The sequence below is a fragment of the Sphaerodactylus townsendi genome, linkage group LG01 (genome assembly GCF_021028975.2).
Source record: "Sphaerodactylus townsendi isolate TG3544 linkage group LG01, MPM_Stown_v2.3, whole genome shotgun sequence".
NCBI lineage: Eukaryota > Metazoa > Chordata > Lepidosauria > Squamata > Sphaerodactylidae > Sphaerodactylus > Sphaerodactylus townsendi.
Window position 1 is genome coordinate 23,196,467 of NC_059425.1, and position 21,406 is coordinate 23,217,872.

The following is a 21,406-nucleotide window of genomic DNA, read 5'->3' on the forward strand; positions in this document are numbered from 1 at the left end:
CCCTCCAATCGCCGTCGTGATCGCCTCAGGGGTGTGGGCGGGCAAAACAAAAAACTCCAGCCGCTTGGAATTCGCCTGAGAAGACTTTAATAAGTAGGCGGGTTCTTTGGTGCTTTATCCAATCGGCGTCGCTTTATCTCCCTGACCGGCGGGGGAAAATATGGGCGGAGATGAAAAAGAGGGGCTTGGCTCAGCCCCTTGCTGCGAACCAATGAGCGTGTCTCTTTGATATGCATAGTAGGAAGGCTTTAATAAGCAGGCGGGCTCTTTGGTGGTTTATCCAATCGGCGTCGCCTAATCTCGGAGACCGGCGGGAGAGAAAAATGCTGCGAACCAATGAACACGTCCTTTTTATTAAGTTTGTCCCACGAGCGCCACCGTGTTATTTCCGGAAGTGGCGGCGGTTTCTGGAGTTGGAAGGCAAAGTATGAGCGACCCTTGTCCCTAGAACGAGTCTCGGCGGTCGTCGCTCGGGGCGGCCTAGAACGTGAGCGTCCCCGGTCAGGGGTGGTGACTCGGAGTCTGTCGCGACCTCAGGGCGGAACTGCATAAGGAGATTGAAGGCCCTACGGCGGAGTGAACCTGAAGGCGGTTTCCTCGGAGAGCTGCACCGGGCGGCCCATCAAGAAAGGCTATAGTCCCGAGGGGAGTGCCTGCGAGAGCTCTCCGTCCTCATTCTTTCTGAGCCCCGCGGAGAGTGACAGGAGCGATGGATTCCTGGGTGCGATTCAGTGCCCAAAGCCAAGCCAAGGAGCGGGTGTTCAGGTACGGTGCCAGCCCGGGAGAGTGTGGTTGAGAGTAAGTGGTTCCCTGGAGACCTCGCAGCTTCTTACCTCCGCTCCTGAGAATTGTTCTGTCAGGTGAGGTACAAAAGCTTCTGGCTGTTCGGGGATAAGGCTGAGCTCTGTCAGGGCTGCTGGTTTTGTATAGGGAGGGGGTGCCCTGAGCAGGGGCATATCTACACAAAATATTGGCCAGGGGAAGCACTGAAATTGTGACACACCCACACCCTTCCCCAAAACCAACAGGTCTTCCCCATCTTGGTGGACCAATTATTTGGCAGCTAAGCCTATCCATTGCTTTTAATTGTGGGTCACCAGATCTTTGGAAGCCAGGTCTACCCATGATTGTAATCTATGGATGGACTTGTTGGAGGCCAGGTCTACTAATTCTTCCTAATTTTTTTTTGGGGAGGGGTGTAGACCAGCTCTCTGAGCGGTGGTGAAAGGTGGAGGCTTGTCGGGTGCAGGCAGGAGGAGGAGAAGGCATGGTGGTTTCCTACCTTGCATGGTGTCTTCCTACTCCCAGGCAAGTGGTGCCCAGGGCAAATGCCCTGGTTTGCCCAACCCTCAATATGCCAGTGGCCCTGGGGCTTAAAGAATTGGGTTCTCCACAGGGGCTTAGTGGCAGGCTTAGTGACAGAAGAAAGAAAACTGGAGTTCAATAGTGCTTGTAAAGACTAATGAATCTTATAAACATTCATTAGTCAGAATCCTTCATCAGATGCGTAGGTGTATACAGCCATAATTGCTGTGTATGAACATGCTGTGCATCAGATGAGGTAACCTTTGATTCTCAAAAGCTTTTCCTAGAATATATTTTGCTAGTTTCGAAGGTAGGTGCCCTTGAAGTCATGTTTATTTGGTACTACCTTAAGGAGTTTGGGCACTGAATCGCACCCAGTTCTACCTCAAGGAGTCTCAAAATGACTTATAATCACCTTCCCTGCCATACAGAAACTGTGACTGGTACAAGATTACCCAGCAGGCTTCAGATGGAAGAATGGGGAATCAAACCTGGTTCTCCAGATTACAATCCACTGCACTTAACCACTGTACCACGCAGAGGTGGTAGTGTGTACCGAAACAATGTTATTTTAATCTGCGCAGCCAACCAGTTCCCCAACACTAACTGAAATGCTTCTCAGTCCACTAGTCATTCTCACTTTGTAAAAACACTTGGCAGGCACCAGAAATGGTATTGGTGGGCACCACACATTTGCATGCACTCTGTTGGAAACTCCTGCTTTTATGCTCATGATGCATTGAGCCGGGGATTGGAATAGATGGCCTGTATGGGCCCTTCAAACGCCATGATTCTATGCAATGGTGGGGGAGAGATTTGTAGTGAGGTTAGAGATGAATGTTATGAGTTGCTTTGGGTCCCTACTTGGGAGAAAAGTTGGGCATATATATCTAAAGCAGGGGTAGGGAACCTGCGGCTCTCCAGATGTTCAGGAACTACAATTCCCATCAGCCCCTACCAGCATGGCCAATTGGCCATGCTGACAGAGGCTGATGGGAATTGTAGTTCATGGGCATCTGGAGAGCCGCAGGTTGCAGACCCCTGCTTTAGGGGGTTGTGGATGCTAAAGCATGACAACATGGAAGAAAAGGAAAAGCTGCTGTAAAGCGTTGTAAAAAGAGTCAAAGTGGTGGGCGTTTTCTTTCTCATGGCACAGCAGCTTCAATATCCCATTTTGGCCTGCCTGAGTTTGCCAGGCCTCGAGAGCTAAGTCCGGTTGGTTGTGGCCAGTACTTGTGTGGGAGACTACCAAGAAAGACTAGGGTTGCTGCATGGAGGAAGGCAATGGCAAATCACCTCTGCTCATCACTTGCCCTCAGCAACCCATGGTTGCAGGCATGGGCAACCACACACTACACACTCTTCTCATGGCAGCCAATCACCTGCTTCCATCACTTGAAACTGACAGTGTACATGCTTACATACGTACATGCTGTTTTTGTCTAGCAGCTGATCCTTAGAGGTTCACTGCCTCTGAATAGAAGTCCTTTTTAGCCATCGTGGCTACTAGCCATCATCCATGAACTCATCTAATGCCCTTTTAAATCCATTACTATACTTGTGGCCATGAATCATATTATTGTGTGAAGATGTGATCTGGTTGGGTTGACTGAAATCTGCTGACCATTGTGTGACTCTGTCTTCTTGTATTGCGGGAAGAAATGGGGAATGGCCATTTTTTAATCTACTATGTGTGCAATTTTATTAATGATCATATGCCCCCCCCCCCCCAAGTTATCTTTTCCCCCTGATATATAAAGCTGTTTCTTCCATTGGTGAACTGCACTGACAGAAGAGAAAGCTGTTTCTCCCCCTTCCTTGCTGCAGCCCATCAATCTTTGTGGCTATTTTGCCATGTAGGTCCTGTGACACTTGGAATCAGTAGGGAAGATTCATGATGCCTTTGCTTTCGAATCCCTGGATCCAGCCCAGTATTCCAAACGCAGCTGCACTGTAAATCTATGCAAGGGCATCATCACCTTTGTTTTCTAATTCTTTTACTTGGAATTTGCTTTTGCAGTTGTATTTGTTTAAAATGTTTCTAAGCCTGCCTACCCTGACGAATCAGGAACTAGGCTTAGGCTTCCTACCCTCTGAGTGGGAAACGACTGCTGTACAAATCTAACATTTTTGCAGTTGCTATGTAGGAAGCAGAAAATTCATGAGGTGTGGAGAAATCAAAGATGAATATCACCTTGGTTTAAAATAACTAGCCAGACCTTTTCCTATGTTTTTTAAAAAGAGTGATCCCATGAGTGCTGGGAGAAGAGATCCAAGCTAAACGTGCAGTTCTGGAAAAATTGCTTCTAATTACCTGTGCTTGTTATTCTAGTATGCGGCTCTGGAATGATAAGCAAGCACGATGCTAGTACACTTTGGTTCACTCCTGTATGGGAAATACTTTATTTTATTTATTAGATCTTACATCCTTGACAGTGGAAGGATATCCACACAGAGGTTGCATGTCATAAGGCTTTCTGAGGAGATTTTAGTTTCTCCAGATGCCAAGATATTTCACAAATTGAGCAGTCCTTCCTCCATTTGCCAAATAATACGAGAACATCAGAAAAGCCTTTCAGGCCAAGATCCACTTCCCCCTACTTTCCATAGCGGCCAGGCAAATTCCTCTGGGAAGACCAAAATCAGGACACAAAATCAACAGCAAGCTGGAATGCAAAATCTTATTCTTTTAAAAAGAGGCTGTGATATCAGTATGTTTTTGTTTCTGTTGTGATATAATATCAATAATTTAGAGTGTTGGTTTGCTGCAGTCTAAGCAGCTAAGAATCTTGTGGTTGCTTAGAAACTAACACCCTAATATAGTTGTAGTAGTAACTCGTGTGAGTAACCTAATTCTGCTATCTTCCTTTCATCTCCTGTTGCACCCAAAGATTGACCAAGAGCTGCCTCTTATACAACATCTGTGCTCAAAGTTCAACTATTGAGTGTTAAAGTAGAGGCATTCTATGGAACTGCTCTGTATTTATTAAATTTCTTCCCTTCTTTCCGAGAAGATTTCATGAAGCCTGAGAATTTACCCAAGCCAGGGAATATATCCAACAGTTTGCAGATGGGGATTAAGCAAGTGGCGTGTTTATTTGCCCAGTTGGATCTTTGCAAACAGAGTAGATCATGATCTTAAGATAAGGAACATTCTGCTGCTGCCAGCTCCTTAATAGACGCTCTCGGTTTCAGTGAGTGGGCATGATCTTGGGATCTTAAGAATCTTGTGCATTTAACTCCAGTATCTTGTGCCTTTAACTCCAGATGTGCTTCTCCCCACCACATCCTTGCTTCCAAATTGTAGCTGTTCATTAGAACATAAGAACATAAGAACAAGCCAGCTGGATCAGACCAGAGTCCATCTAGTCCAGCTCTCTGCTACTCGCAGTGGCCCACCAGGTGCCCTTGGGAGTTCACATGTAGGATGTGAAGGCAATGGCCTTCTACGGCTGTTGCTCCCGAGCACCTGGACTGTTAAGGCATTTGCAATCTCAGATCAAAGAGGATCAAGATTGGTAGCCATAAATCGACTTCTCCTCCATAAATCTGTCCAAGCCCCTTTTAAAGCTATCCAGGTTAGTGGCCATCACCACCTCCTGTGGCAGCATATTCCAAACACCAATCACACGTTGCGTGAAGAAGTGTTTCCTTTTATTAGTTCTAATTCTTCCCCCCAGCATTTTCAATGTATGCCCCCTGGTTCTAGTATTGTGAGAAAGAGAGAAAAATTTCTCTCTGTCAACATTTTCTACCCCATGCATAATTTTATAGACTTCAATCATATCCCCCCCTCAGACGCCTCCTCTCCAAACTAGGAGTCTCCAAAACGCTGCAGCCTTTCCTCATAAGGAAGGTGCTCCAGTCCCTCAATCATCCTCAAGCTCCTTTCTCTGCACTTTCTTTTTTCTATGTCTCTTTCATGATATCCTTTTGGAGATGTGGTGACCAGAACTGAACACAGTACTCCAAGTAAGGTTCGCGACTAACGTAAGCTTTATATAAGGGCATGACAATCTTTGCAGTAGTTTTATTGTCAATTCCTTTCCTAATTATCCCCAGCATAGAGTTTGCCTTTTTCACAGCTGCCATACATTGAGTTGACTATTCCCAAGTGGAACTATCACACTAAGACGCCTAAACTCCCTTTCCCTGGTCTGTGACTGATAGCACTGGACCCCTGTAGCTGCGTAGTAGCGTGAAGTTTGGATTTTTGGCCCCTATGTGCATCACTTTCTTACATTTTGCTACATTGAACTGCATTTGCCATTTCTTAGCCCACCTTCACCTAATCTCTATCAAGGTCCGCTTGGAGCTCCTCAAGAATCCTTTGTGGTTCTTCAACTCCACCCTACATAATTTGGTATCATCTGCAAACTTGGCACACCTCACACGCTTACTCCAACACCCTACTTCCAGGTCATTTATATGAATAGGTTAAAGAGCACTGGTCCCACACGGGATCCTTGGGGACACCACTCCCCACATCTCTCCATTGTGAGAGAATTTCCCATTTACACCTACACTCTTTGCTTCCCTGTTTCTCAACTAGTTTTTAATCCATAGGAGGACTTCCCCTCTTATTCCTTCATTGCTGAGTTTTCTCAATAGTCTCTGGTGAGGAACTTTGTCAAAAGCCTTTTGGAAATCCAAGTAGACAATGTCCACTGGTTCCCCCTTCTCCATATGCCTATTTACATCCCTCAAAGAACTCTCTAGTAAGTTTGTAAGACAGGATTTGCTCTCTGCAAAAGCCATGCTGACTCTTTCTCAGGCAGGTCTTGCTTTTTGTACATGTTTTAGGGAATTTTATCTTTAATGACAGATTCTACTAATTTCACCAGGAACAGATGTCAAACTGACTGGCCCTGTAATTTCCCTGGTCCCCCCGTAGATCCTTTCTTAAAGATTGGTGTGACATTGGCCATCTTCCAGTCTTCAGGGATGGAGCCTGATTTCAAGATAAGCTTGCATATTAAAGTGAGAACATCAGCAATTTCATGCTTCAGCTCTCCAAGAAACTTCTTGGGTGAATGCACCTTGGGCCAGGGATTTTGGTAGGCATTGTAGTTTATCAATGGCTGGCCATGAAACTTCTTCCCCATCTACCACTATCTTCAAGTTAGTTCCTCGGATTCTCCTAAGTAGCTTTCTACTCAGGTGCAGGAATTTTCCTCACCTCCTCTTGGGTGAAGACAGATGCAAAGAACACATTCACCTTTTCTGAAGCCAATCTCCCTGTCATCTTTAGCACACCCTTTGTTCCTTTGTCATCTAACCGGCTCTACCCAGCTCCCCTTGCTGGCTTCCTGCTTTTGATGTACTGCAGAAGAACTTCGTTTGTTGCTTGGCTCTTGATGTTCACAGCCATGCCCTCATAATCCTCTTTTTGCCTCCCCCCTTACAGCTAACTTGCTTCTCTTTTGCCACCATTTGTGTTCTCTCTGGTATTCTTTATCCAGTTAAGTTGGACTTCCATTTTCTAAAAAAGACATCTTTTTTTTTCTCTAATAATTTCCTCAACGTCCCTTTGTTAACCATGGTGGCTTTCTTTTTGGACTGGGTGCTGCTTTTCTAACCTGTGGAGACACATTCCAGCTGAGCTTTTAAGACTGTGTTTTAAATAACCTCCAAGCATCTTTGGACATTTTTTTGACTCTCTTTGATTTTTCCCTTTTCAGCCTTCCCATGCGCACTATCCCCCCTCATCTTTGAGAAATTTCCCTTTCTGGAAGGCAAAATGGCATTAGTAGTTGTCACCAAGTTCTATGTAGAGATACTGAATCTGGACAGCATTGTGGTGGCTGTCTCCCTATCGGCTCAACAACACTGGATCTCTCCCGCACCAGAGTCCTGGGTCCCCACATAGAATTAGATCTAGGGATCACATCTCCCCTGGTTGGTTCCTACCAACGACCATCTGCTCTGTAAGCTCACAGTCATTTAGCATATCCAGGGAATGTTCTCTCCTTACTATGACCTGAACATGCACTTTTCCAGTTTATATGGGGATAGTTAAAATCGCAGCCACTTACCACGCATATACATTTTTTTTGGCACTTTTTGTTGGCCTCCTCTAATTTCTTTTTTTTTTTTTTTCCATCTCTGTAGAGATCCTCTTGTGGCTTTTGGTCAGGGGGACTATAATATATTCCTTTAATGTTAAACTATGCTTCCACACCCTGGTATTGATATCCACAGTGCTTTGCTGTAGAGGAATCAGGCCTCCCCCTGCATTGTCTATTTTATGTGACACTTTGCTCTCTTTGATGTAGAGGGCAACCCCACCCCCAATACGCCCTGTCCTATCCTTCCTGTAGAGCCTGTAACCTGGGATAACAGGCATCCCACTGCTTTCTCCTCATTGGCCCCACCATGCATCTCTCTGGCTGATGCTCCACTATATCAATGTCCTCCTTCAAAACTCTGTAACTCCAGCTCCCCCATTTTAGGTCGTAATTGCTTCTACTGATTAGCATATGAGACACTTCTGTATACTCTGTCTCTGTCCCTAACCTGGGATTTATGTGTTTTGCCCCTTCAGCCTTTTGTAGAACCACTATCACTCTTATCACATTGCTATGTTCCTCACTTGTATGTGGATTTGATTTAGTGAACCTCCTCTTCTGTCTGCATCCCCATGCTGACTCTGTATTCTGAACCTGTCACCTCCAGCTCCTGTCCAAGCTTTCCCCCAGAGGATCAGGGTTTAAAAGCTGTTCTGCCACCTTTTTTTAATGTTGAGCGCCAGCAGCTTCTGGTTCCTCATTTTTGGTTAAGATGAAGCCCGTCCACTTTGTGCATATTACCAGGCCTGCCTTATCCCAAAAGAGTTCCCCAGGTTCCTGGTTTCAAATCTGAAACCCTCTGCCTTGCACCACCTTCTCATCCACGCATTGAGACCCTGTATCTCCGCTTGCCTAGCTCGCCCTGCAGGAACAGGTAGCATTTCAGAGAATGCCACCTTGGAATTCCTGGATTTTAACCTTTTTCCTAGCAGCCTAAATTTAGCTTCCAGAACCTCCCGGCTACATTTCCCAATGTCATTGGTACCAATGTGGACCACAACTGCTGACTCCACCCCAGCACTGTCTAACAGCCTATCTAGACGTAGCGTGACATCCGCAACCTTCGCACCAGGCAGGCAAGTCACCATGCGGTCATCACACCTGTTACAAACCCAACTCTCTATATTCCTGATGATCGAATCACCCACTACAAGGAGCCCCCCACCTCCCCGAGGGGTATCCTCATTGCGAGAGGATATCTGACCACTAGCTAAGGAAGGGGTCCCATCTAAGGGAACATCTTCCCCCACCTCAGACTGGCACCCTCTGTCACCCAGACTCTCATTCTCCATGACATCTGAAGAGATGTCACCTTGGGAGTGGGACCCGGCTGCTAGGTCCCTGAAAGCCTTGTTTGTTGCCCTCTCTGCCTCTCTCAGCTTCTCCAGGTCTGCCACCTTGGCTTCAAGAGAACGCACACGTTCCTTGAGTGCCAGGAGCTCATTGCAGCGAGGGCACACCCACGACTTCTGGCCTAGTGGCAGATAGTCATACATGTGACACTGGCAAGCCCCCATCCCCCATCCCCCTGCTGGCTTCCTGCCTTCATATCTGCTTTTGTTTAGATATTTAGATATTAAACTTTTAGTCAGTGCCCCTTGGAGCTATCTGTACCTACTATCCCTCAAGAAATGTCCTTATTAATTTATTAATTTATTTTTTTAAAAAAAGAAAAGAAAGAAATTGCGCGCGCCGCTAGGCGCGCGCCGCTGGTTCCAGAGACTGAACTAAAGACTGAATGACTCACCTCAGGAGCCCCACCTTTAGCAGCCCAGGACAAAGAGTAACCTCTGTTAACCCCTGTTAAGCCCCACCTCCAGCAGTCTCAGCTCTTAGCAACCTTACAAGGAGAAAAAGAGATAACCCCTGCAAACCCCTGTTAAAAATACACTGTTTTAAAAGATGTGGCTTTGAGAAAAGCCCTCCAAAATGAACACCAGAGTCACTCTGCTCTTCCTGGTCCAGTTGCCTTGTCCACTGCTGCTCCTTTCTGCTGGTTCCAGAGACATTCTTCAATCAAGCTGCTTAAAACATGCCTGCATCTGACTACACTTTAATCTCAGCCCTCCTTCTGGAAGATCAGGGCGGGCCACACAGTCCTCCTTTGTTCTTGCAAGGGAAGGTTAGGTTGAGAGAGAATGCTGAGTGGCACATGTTGGTGCCCAATGTACTTTTGTGGCCAAATGGGGCTTCGGACTTTGAATCTTTCTTGGCAAGGTCCAGAACTCTCCCTACCATATCACTAGTACAGAGCCTAAAGCAGAAATACTGTAGGTCACAGGGAGCAGCACTTGCAGCTTACATGTTTTCTGATGGCAGTTGCTTCAGGGTAGGCTCCAACTGCCAACCACAAAATCCAGGAAATGATCTTGCCTCATTTTCCGAACTATGAGGTGGGTACCACATTGGGGAAGGGGTTTTCCAAGCCATTGAGTCAGCCAAAGATTGAAAAGTACTTGATTTTCCCTTCCCTCATTCCCTTTTCCCCCCCAGTGCTTTTTTTAAGGGTGGGTGGGTGTAACAGTGGCTAGTGCAGACCTAGTGGGCACTCACCTAAGGTTCCTGTCAGCTTCACTCTTACTGCCACCAATTAGGTATAATCATTTTCCCTCCAAAACAGACTCCCTTTTTGTGATTTAAGTATTGTCCTTGTGAAGATGTTTCCCTAGGACAGTGGTGGCGAACCTATGGCACTCCAGATGTTCATGGACTACAATTCTCATCAGCCCCTGCCAGCATGGCCAATTGGCCCTAGGACCTTGGCACAGGCTTCACATTTAGCCCGGCCTTCCTGGTCCTTCACCAAAACTCGGCTATCCAGGCTCTTGAGAATCAAAACTCTCCCTGTGCTTTTCTCTCCTCCTTCTCTTCAAACACTCATCCTCTGGCCTTTGCAGTACCAGCCAGCCAATCAGGTGGAGCTCCAAAGTAACTCCTTAAAGTCCTTTTGCTCTGGCAGAACTGTTCTTCAAAAGTAACCCTTAATCAGCAGTCCGTCACAGGGGGATGTTCCTCTAACACAGTGGTGGCGAACCTATGGCACGGGTGCCAGAGGTGGCACTCAGAGCCTTCTCTTTGGGCACGCGTGCAGAGAGTTCATCATGTGGGGGGGAAATCACACACACACACACACACACACACACACATGCATGTAGGCTGGCCTGGCCCCCTGGACTTGATGTGCATGCACCTCAGTGAGCAGGCACGACTCGGCTGGTGGGCCTGGTGCCTGTGCTCCAGGTGGCTGCTGCCCGGGGGGTGGGGTTGGCCATAGATGCTAGAGAGGCGCAGAGTGGCGCATGTGGAACTTGCTGGAGGCTACAGCAGGCTGGCCCCTGCTCGAGGGGGTTATTCAGGTTAAATTGCTGCGTTGGCACTTTGGGAGACATAAGTGGGTTTGGGGTTGCAATTTGGGCACTCGGTCTTGAAAAGGTTCGCCATCACTGCTCTAACATGGAGGTTAACATGAGCATGCACCTTTTCTAACCCTTTTTCAGAACACACACGCTTTGCATGTCAGGGGCAATTGGCTTTTGGAGTAGATGACGAGACGAAAGGGACAGCTTGCTGTTTTCTAAGGCAATAGGTCCTTTTTGATAGCTTGGTTGCAGCTCAAATTAAATAGGTAATTCCCAAGCTGCCTTCTGTGTGAGAACTTGATAACGTGCCACAAGAAGTAAATTTAATTAAACGTTTAAAGGTTCCCCTGAGTCCAATCTGAGTACCCACCTGCTGGGAAGACTTTTTGTTGCATCTTTTCATGGATGACTGTTTTCCACACCTCCTTCAGCTGTGCTTAGGATAAGCAATCCTGGTCCTTTTCTGCTGAGGTTGGGGGCATTCAGTTGCTCTCAGTTGAGAGGGACAGCAAAATCCCCAGCCTTCAAAGGAGGCTGCTGTTGCCTCCTCCAGCCAGGTCAGTGACTCATGTGGAAATGCAGAAGGAGGCTTTCTCTGAGGGTAGATTTATTATTTACTAGCGGGCCCGGCCACGCATTGCTGTGGCTCAGTCTGGTGAAGTGGAAAAAAAAGAAAAGGGGAAGCAAACGGTTTGAGCATGCGTCATTGCACAATGCTTGCAAGGGAGGGGAGGGGCAAGGGGCCCCTCACTCCCCTCCCTCTCTCCCATTCCCTTGCATGGCACCCCGCTCCGTCCCTCCCTAACGTTCCCCTTCCTCTGCTAGGGTGGGTGGGCCATGTCCAGGTGGCGGGCCCTGTCTCTTTCACTCCCTTCCCTTGCAGACGAATTACCTAGCTTAAAACACGCTGGGAGGCATGAGCTACGTTGTGTTCAAATTTCAGAGTGTTTGGTCCAGCAAACCCCCGGACCCTCCCTCACCTTCCCCTTCCTCCGCTAGGGTGGGTGGGCCATGTCCAGATGGCGGACCCCATCTTTTTCACTCCAGATGGCAGCAGTTTTCAAGGAGGCATGGTTGTTTCCCTTGTATCAGAGGGTGTTGCTTTGATGGCCAGCAGATGGCACTGTTGCGGAACAGAACTGTGGTTCCAACTGTCACAGGTGTGGCATGTACACAATAACTGGCACAGTTGTGACATGTACACAACAGGAGGTGTGGAAACAGTATGGAAACCTGGCCGCATGTGAATGCAACGTTGTGTGAAAATTTCAAAGCAATCGGTCTAGTAGTTTGGGAGATTAGCAGAAAAACGCACTGATAGATTTATATATATATAGATTAAAATTTTTGCATCCCAGCTTTCTTCTCATGAGAGGGCTCAAGGCAGCTAACAAAGTGAAAGGTAAACAGATCTGGGCAAAATCCACCAATAGCATTATAACAAAAGATCAGTGCACTGAATTCTGATGAACACTTAACACAGAAGATTAGCCTCCCCTCAGATGCCTTTCGAAATGGAGCCGTTTTACCATGCTTCCTGAATGCTGGTAGAGAGACAGCTCCATGCCAGAAAGGCAGGCTGACTGCTGAAAATGCAGATTAATGCCCATCTGAATCATATTAGGTGAGGACAGTGAGAGGAGCAAACAGCTGGAAGAACTGAAACTTGGGTATTGGTTCATACCTGGGTTATTTTTATACTGCCTCTAAAAATAAAAGCATCGCATTTATTAGAGGAAAACGTGATTCCAATGTTAGCTGAGGTACACTTTCCTCTAAATTATCAAGTAACTGGGCAGCATTGGCTTAAGTTTGTCTAGAACTGGGATGAAGAAAAGGTAAATTTAGTTCATATCTCTTATCCCTTTTATTCTTCTGCTTTTCAGTAAATGGCCAATTGTGTAGCCTGCCTGCTTACAAGTCCTTCACTGTAATAATGCCAAACCTTGGATGGGTGAGAAACACATTTATAGTTTGACTGGCAGCCACAATTTGCTCCCTTCTCCAAGGTCAAGAGTGTACACTAAATCAAAGTTACTTTTATGTGCCATTAAGTCTCTGTGGTAAACCATGTCCTGTCAAGTCTCTTCCAGCTTATGACAACCCTATGAATGAATGATCTCCAAAACATCCAATCATTAACAGCAATCATTAACAACATCTTCAGATGCCAGCCACAGATGCAGGCGAAACATTAGGAGAGAATGCTGCTAGAACACGGCCATACAGCCCGGAAACCACACAGCACCCCAGTGATTCCGGTTGTGAAAACCTTTGACAAGCCTATTAATGTTTATCATCGCTCCATCTAATAACAAACTTCAGATGAAGAACATTTGGGTTTGCGGAAGTCCTCCATTTGTTGTGGCACTTCAGATGAACAAATGGAGGACTTCCGCAACCCCAAATGTTCTTCTTCAAAGTCTCCCTTCTGTGGCACAGGAGTGAGATGGCTGAACCAAGCTTCTCTGAGCACCTTGTTGATCACCTGGCCCCAACGCTCACAAGTCTGGCACAATACCAGTGCCTTGACTGCAAAGCTGTGGGTCTGTGTGAGCAGAAACCTACTAATCTAGCCTTGGAAAGCCTTTACTGAGTCAATTCATTTCACATTGGATCTTCCTATTGTCCTGTTGCCTTCAACTTTTCTTAGCGTTATTGTCTTTTCCAGTAAGTCTTCTCATCATGTGATGAAAGGACAGTAGCCTCAGTTTAGCCATTTTGGCTTCTGCAGACTGTTCAAGCTTGATTTGATCTAGAACCCACTTATTTTGTCTTTTTGGCAGTCCACAGTATCAGTAACACTCCCCCAATACCACATTTTCTTAATCTTGGTCGCCAGCAATACATCCTTATGCGTAAAGATCTTTTCCAGATCCTTCATGACCTGCCCTGCCATTCCTCGGCCTCTTCTGGTTTCTTGGGCGCAGTCTCCCTTTTGGTTTTTAATTTATTTTTCATTTGATTTGATTGATACCCTGCTCTTTTCTGGCAAAGCCAGGTTCTGGGCATCTAACATACAATAATCAATAAATATGCATTTAAATATAAAATCAAAACATATTATTAAAAACATAAATCCTAATCTAGTACATTATAAAATGGCACCCTAAACTACTACACTCTCCTACCTCACCTAGGGAGAAATCATCACAACCTGGTGATGGTGAACCAACCTGGTGATGGTGAACCAAACGATGGCATTAGAGAGGTGGATGATTGAGCTGAACGTACCAGTGTTACTTGCTTACCACCACCACCACCACCACCTTGTCTAAAGCTGGACTATGGATTTCTGAGACTGGAGGAAGTTTCTGGTTTGTTTGAGCTGCTGAGGTTGGGGGCTGGGAATCAGGCTGATGTGATGAGGCCCTTCTGAACAACTGTACCAACCTAACACTTTTATTTCTCGTGTGTGTGTGTGGCGTATTGCTCTTTCATTCCCAGGGCTGCCCAGTATGCCTGCACACTGCTTGGCTACACACTACAGAAGAATGGGGCCAGCCCTGATTTCCTTGCTCAGATCAAGCAGTTGGAAGCTCACATGAGTTTGGGACGCAAATGTGAGTACCAGGACAACTGGCTGGGTGTGGGTGGCAAGATCTAGTGAAGAAGAGTTGGATTTATACCCCAGTTTTTCTCTCAAAACAGCTTACGACTCCTTCCCTTCCTCACAACAGACACCTTGTGAGGTAGGTGGGGCTGAGAGAGCTCTCAGAGAACTGTGACTAGCCCAAGGTCACCCAGCAGGCATCATGTGGAAGAGCGGGAAAATAAATGTGGTTCACCGGATAAGAGTCTGCTGCTCATGTGAATTAATGGAGAATCAAACCTGGTTCTCCAGATTAGAGTCCATTGCTCTCAACCCCTACACCAGGGGTCTGCAACCCGTGGCTCTCCAGATGTTCATGGACTACAAATCCCATCAGCCCCTGCCAGCATGGCCAATTGGCCATGCTGGCAGGGGCTGATGGGATTTGTAGTCCATGAACATCTGGAGAGCCACGGGTTGCAGATCCCTGCCCTACACCATGCAAAAGTTATTTTTAGGATACTTTTGAGGAGAGGAGTACCCCTTATTAGGGACTGACTGGCCCTATTGCTTACCAAAGCACTGTATAGTTTTTTACAGACATGTTTGACTTTGCAAGGACAGCCCTATTGCACCTGAAAGAGCATTAAGATATTTGGGGATAGGAGCTTTCAGAAAACAAAGCTCCCTTTGTTGGCCGTGAAGCTTCTGTTGTCAAAAGCTCATACCTATAAAAAACGTGTTGGTCTCTAAGGTGCCACTGGATTTGAATCCAGCTATTCTACTGCAGACCAACACGGCTATCCTCTGAAACTATGAGCAGCCCTGTGAGGCTGGTTGCTGTTGTTTCCAGTGGGCAGCAAAGGGTTGAGGCTGAGGGGGGAAGACTTATCCAGAGCTTACCAGAGACACTGTGGCTGTGAAGCGGCGTTTGATTTCCTACAACCGTGTGTCTGAGTTCCGCAACCTGCCCACCAGCCACAGCTGGTAATTAGCTGCAGACACGGTTTCCAACAGTGAGCTCAAATCTTTTCCAGGTGACTAGGCAGGGAAGGAATTTTTTTTAAAATAGTAGTTTGGTTCTTTTCTTTTCCCCCCAGGCCACCTGTAGGCCACAAATGTGCACAGGTGGAATCATTAAGATGTCTTGTTACCGCAGTCCATTCCAAGCCATGCAAGGCTGTATATTTTAAACAGAAGTGTTGCAACGTTATAAGGTCTTGATCACCAGCCTAAAATGCTGTTGTGGGGGAGGCGGGGAGGGCACTAGCAGTGCATTCTTAACATTGGGTTGGATCCCACCACTCAGTGCACAGCCTTCCTCCAGCACAAGAAGCTGTCCTCCAAAGAGAGAGGATCTGCACCTCACTAGGATCCAACCCATGATCTCCATCTGGGTCTGAGTGAAGCTAAGGCTGAAACATGGAATGACTTGTATTGTCAAAGGCTTTCACAGCCGGAATCACTGGGGTGCTGTGTGGTTTCCGGGCTGTATGGCCGTGTTCTAGCAGCATTCTCTCCTGATGTTTTGCCTGCATCTGTGGCTGGCATCTTCAGAGGATCTTCTGAAGATGATGGTGATCCTCTGAAGATGCCAGCCACAGATGAAGGCGAAACATCAAGAGAGAATGCTTCTAGAACACGGCCATACAGCCTGGAAACCACACAGCACCCCATAGAATGACTTGCCTAATAATGCCACCTGGTGAATCTATCATAGTAATCAAGGCAGGTGTACAACAGGTAAAGACCAAAGTAATCACATTAATGCATACTTACACTCACAAAATGAGTAATATTTAAACTAATAATAAATTGGAATATCTTTGTTTTCCCAGTAACTCAAAATATTGTCAATGTAGTTCAACAGGTAAGCATGTAGGCTATTTGGCTACAAAACCTCCCGATTTGGTTTTTATTTCAATGATTCTTTTTCAAGCCATTATAATTAATGTAAGGTTGTTCTTTCTCTAGGAGCAAACCTATTTTCCAACAGTTAATATCGCCCAATTTTTTTACATGAATCATAACATCTTGAAAAAGAATAATTGAAATGAAAACCAAATCGGGAGGTTTTATAGCCAAGTAGCCTACATGCTTACCTGTTGAACCTGTTGAATCTATGACAGAAGCATAATTCAAACAAGGATGCAAGGAGATCTAAGGATCTAAATTCCAACTCAAATGGACTCCATTTAGCCAAATTGGCCCTCCTACACAATTCAAACTGGAGCGTACCTGGTTTGTGGCATTATACCAGCCATTCTGTAGACTTTCATGGCAAAGCTAACCTAAAGGAGCAGCAGTGGTGTAGTGGTTAAGGACAGGTGCATTCTAATCTGGACGAACTGGGTTTGATTCCCCGCTCTTCCGCTTGAGCTGTGGAGGCTTATCTGGGGAATTCAGATTAGCCTGTGACATGCCAGCTGGGTGACCTTGGGCTAGTCACAGCTTTTCGGAGCTCTCTCAGCCCCACCCACCTCACAGGGTGTTTGTTGTGAGGGGGGAAGGGCAAGGAGATTGTAAGCCCCTTTGAGTCTCCTATAGGAGAGAAAGGGGGGATATAAATCCAAACTCTTCTTCTTCTAAAGCCCCAGACCCTGCTCCTTAAAGGCCCCCGGTTGCTTTGTCCTCCCTGGGCCCCATCTTCAGATATCTTTGTCTTCATCCATCCTGAGGCAGAACTGCTGCAGCTTTGTTTTAAACTTCTGGATGAAGTCTTGGGGACTGGTGCGTTTCTCAATATTTGCTGGGTGTGTTTCAGTGTTCCGGCTGGGGAATTCTGCCGATGCCCTGGAAGCAGCCAAACGAGCCATTCACCTGTCGGACATGGTCCTTCGGTTCTGCATCACTGTGGGCCACCTGAACAGAGCCATGTACTTTGCCTGTGACAATATCCTGTGGGCTGGGAAATCAGGCCTTGTCCCACACATGGACCAGGAGAAATGGAGCCAGAGATCATTCAGGTGAGGTCAACCCACCTCCCCATACCTGCCTTATGCTGTCACCTCAGTACTTGACAAATACTTCCAGGGTGGCGGAGAGATGTGTTCTATGTTACCGGAAATTGTGAATTCTTGCACGTGAAATACGATGAGGTTAATTCTATGGAGAACTCGGATTTTGAAAGTTACTGTTGTAATTGTTGAGGATGGAAGAGACAGCTGTGCAACGCTGATAGTCCAGCGGCCCTAAGCAAAAAGTGAAATATTGGACTAAACTCAGGGAGGGAACCTGGCTCCTTCTGCACATGAATCATGCGCTGCCCCACAGAGCCACTGCCCCTCCTTTGCAAGGAGAGAGATGTTTTCTTTCCATTTCTTGCCAATTATGTGTTAGGTCTCGGACCTTAGACCAATAGACAGACTCTGGATTCCTGATCAGAAGTGTTTATTGAAGGCATCAAGTCCCTAGCTTGAGAAAGCCAGTTCTGCGGGATCTGGCTTTCCTAGGTTGTTTTATCACTGTCCAAAACCCCTCCCTTTTCCCCAGAGAAAGTCTGAAAAGAGTTGTTTAGAAGGCTAAGGCACCTCAAGGACACAAGAAAGGAACAATATGCCACCTGTCATGCCTCCCCTCTACAGTTCAACGGAGATCCTGTTGGCCAGGACAGGAGGCTTCTGGGGGTCATTCGCCTACTTATCTATAGTCGATGTCAAGCCATAAACATCGAGGAGGAAGGTACAGAGGAGAGAGAGAGAGAAGGGTCCCTTCTACATATCAATCACAGTACATATCATTCAGGTTACACATCAAACAGATGGATACATGGCACCATTCAGGCTTTGGTCCTGACATGCCGTTTTGAAAATAACTTCCCTGAGTATGTCCCTCAGATCATCTCCCCGTGCATCTCAGTTATATGTTTGGGGGGCAGTCCTGAACTTCTTTGGAAACTTGTCTGGAATTCCTCATGACAAAATGAATAGTGGTAGAAAAGCTCTCCTGACTGCTATTAATCTTTTTCCAGATACACGCACTGCCTCAAGCAAATATCTGAATATGTTCAAGGTGCATTTCACAGTCGAGTGTTTAGTTTCCCTCAGTAGCCAGCTGAATCAATTCGGGAAGCCCAAAAGCAGGGCTGGAAACTAACAGCCTTCCTCTGTTGTTGCTTCTAGCAGTTGGTATTTGGAGATAGCCTGCCTCCGAATGTGGAGGTTCTACTTAGCATCCATAGTTGACTGCTGTTGACAGGTTTTCCTCACCGTCAATTAAAGGCTGTCTTCCTTCACACATTTCAGATACTACCTCTTTGCACTGATACTGAACCTAAGCCGGGACGCCTATGAAATCCGGTTGCTGATGGAGCGCGAGGTGAACGGGAAGTGCCAAAAGGGGGCCAGCGGGGACAACAGCTGCGCCCCCAGGGAGGAGGGCAAGCTCCAGCAAGTGGCATTGAGACTGAAGCTGCAGCTCCGCCTCCTCGTGCACGTGCTGAGGAGCAACCCGCCTCTGCTCTTGGACCTGGCGAAAAACGCCTGTGATGTTTTCATCCCGCTTGACAGGCTGGGCCTGTACAAGACCGGCCCGGGCTTTGTGGGCCTCTGCGGCCTGACGTCTTCGGTCCTCTCCATCCTCACTATTGTTCACCCGTGGCTGAAGCTGAAGCCCTGAAAAGGTGTAGGAGGCAAGGGCCAGCTGGTTTCCACGGAGACAGCAGCATCCTTCACAGTGTTCTGGTTCAGCAGCTGGCTGTGCTGACGAGCTGAGGGCATCACCCAGCCCGCGGCTATTGTGGTGGCTCCAGGACTTGGACCTGTTCTTCTCCCAGACACTCTTTTGCACTCTTTTAAGTGGCAGATAACAGCTTCGTCGCCAGACTTCTTGGAATGGCATACCACAGCCCACCTATACAGATTATCCTTCACTCACATTCTTTTATCTGAATCCCCCCCCACCTTGTTCCAGCTCAGGAATGGCCCTTCTTACTCCACAGTAGTCCTTCTCACAAATCCCCCGCCCCTTCATCTGTCTTTTTAAAACCAAGCTTAGAGCTCATGGGTCAGCCTCCCACATCTTGTGGGAATGTATTCCTCATTTCCAGGCAGCCGTATCAGGGAAGGTGGCTGGAGCAAGAGCCCTTGTTCCTGTTTTCCAGGCCCAACTAGAAGAAGGCGAATATAATAATAGACTCAGGGTCAAGCCTCACCGGATAGTAGGCCTACCTGCGTTCCTTGTAGCCCTGGCAGCCACACAGTGAGGACCGGCCTGGGGTATTCTCTGTCCTCTGCTTGCTGTTCCAGAGACTGATGGGGAGCAGCCTCACTGGAACTGAAGAATAAGCAGTTGCTTAGCAAGCTAGGCTGATCTACTCCTCAGAGAGAAAGCTCTGAAGGCCAGAATCCTGCTGTGTTTGGTGTCCCTCAAAATGCTTGGAGATTCTTATCCGCGCCTTCATCTTCCACCGTCTCTCCATTCTTTCCTTCCCTTTTCACTCTTGATTGTAAGAATTCCTCACTTCCCACCCACCCGCTCACTTTTTTTCCTTGCCACGAACAGGACCTTTAGAGTCTTGTCAGTGAGCCAAGCGTCTGGATCTAAACGTAACCATTCCCTTCCCCCACTTCTAATAACTTTTTAATAGTTTGACATCTTACTTTGGTTCTTCCCTCACCTCCCTTAAATTCTGAGCCGGGGGCTGCTGAGGTTTTTTCCCCCTGCACCTTGTGATTTCCACACCAAATGCGGTTTCACACTCAAATCTTGAGGTGGGGGGTGGATCTTGTTTTCAGAGCGGCTTAGTCCTCATTGCTTTGTTTTGTCCCTCTCCAAAGAGGGCTCCTGTCAGACTGGAGAATTTTGGCCAGAGCAACTTCTCATTTCGCTGTGATCCATCGCAGTGATGAGCTGACCACGTTTCAGTGTCACTCCCAAAGAAGGCAAGGAATCCTCTTGAATTTGGTAATCTTGTTTTTTATAATACCGTCTATCTGCCACCCCCTTCCCCTCTTTCTTTATAGTTGCACAACAGGCAGGCAGAAGTTCGACATATGCACTGCTTCTCTCTTCATGGTCTCTCTCCTGGGGAGAGCTGCACGGTTTGACTGCCTACCTCCTGTGCAACAGCTGTGGATGCATAGTTTTCAGGGTGGCCAACCTGTGTATGGCTGTCTCCTTTTGAGGGTTTAGGCAGGCACTCGCTTAACTGACAACTCTCTTTAAATAAATCAGCTGCCTATGGAGAACTAGTGTGCTGGGAGAAAGGATCTGGTAGCTTCTCCCTGACAAGCCAGCTTTCTTTGGGCAAGGAGTAGTTCTCAATGGAGGACTCTGAACAGTCCACAGCAGTCAGTCAGGCGCCCTACTGAGACATGGGCCTATGCCAGAGATGGAAAGCTGGTTCCCCTCCTCCCCGCCCCTTGCCCCCCACCATGGTTCAGCCAGGCTTTCTACAGTGCAATCCTAAACAGAATTAGTAAACCAGTTCTAAACTGGCCTAAGCCAATTAATTTCAGTTGGTTTTGAAAGGTATAACTCTGCTTAGGATAGCCCCAACAGTCTCTTGGGCGGTGAGCTTTTACTTTTGTCCTCAGATCCCATTTCTGGACTCATCCTTAGTGCCTGCTAACCCCCCCCCCCCCCCCCCCCCCAACTTTAGCTGCTAGCACCATTCATCTGCTGAATAATTAACTTTTCTTTGCTGTGTTGTGACTGAGTACCTTACCTTGGAAAAGGCAGCACCCTCTTCTTTTAACCATTCGTTCTCCCTCAGATCCTCTCCTGCACCTGTACTCCCTTGTAAGATTATTGAATAAACACAGTTGATAATTTTGATCCTGTCTACTGAATAATGTTTGAATAGGTTGTGTGCACCTGGGTTGTTTCTGGCTTAGGGTGATTTTGGTTAAAAAAATCATTTGAGATATTTATTTAGGGAGTAAGCAGCCATCTCTCTCCTCCACGCACCTGCACTGCTGCTCATCTCTTTTGCTAAGCTAGGGATTTCAGGAAATGTTGAAGTCATGAGGGGGATTCCCCTCCCTGCCCCCCCAGGGGTTTCAGCTGGGAAATTGAAACAAATGCAATACTTGGTCATCACACTTAAATATTACCATTTTCACAACATAAAATGCATGTTTTGTAGTTTAGCTTGCAGTATTTTTATTGCACTATAGTATTTGGCATATCTATATAATTAG

The 21,406-nt window shown here is 46.9% G+C and overlaps 1 protein-coding gene across 1 annotated transcript; it reads left to right on the forward strand.

The window, feature by feature from the left end:
• The first annotated feature begins 394 nt into the window (after positions 1 to 394).
• On the forward strand, positions 395 to 21,041 carry PEX11B (peroxisomal biogenesis factor 11 beta). The gene is made up of 4 exons (XM_048513645.1): positions 395 to 765; positions 14,180 to 14,295; positions 17,029 to 17,230; positions 18,509 to 21,041. Exons 1-4 carry the CDS (start codon positions 710 to 712, stop codon positions 18,879 to 18,881), a joined length of 747 nt encoding a protein of 248 aa, XP_048369602.1. The 5' UTR covers positions 395 to 709; the 3' UTR covers positions 18,882 to 21,041.
• The last annotated feature ends 365 nt before the right edge of the window (positions 21,042 to 21,406 follow it).

Coding starts and splice junctions, on each gene's coding strand:
- PEX11B (XM_048513645.1), top strand. CDS start 710: ATGGATTCCTGGGTGCGATTCAGTGCCCAAAGCCAAGCCAAGGAGCGG. Junction 14,296..17,028: donor CATGAGTTTGGGACGCAAAT/GTGAGTACCAGG, acceptor GGTGTGTTTCAG/TGTTCCGGCTGGGGAATTCT. Junction 17,231..18,508: donor TGGAGCCAGAGATCATTCAG/GTGAGGTCAACC, acceptor CACACATTTCAG/ATACTACCTCTTTGCACTGA.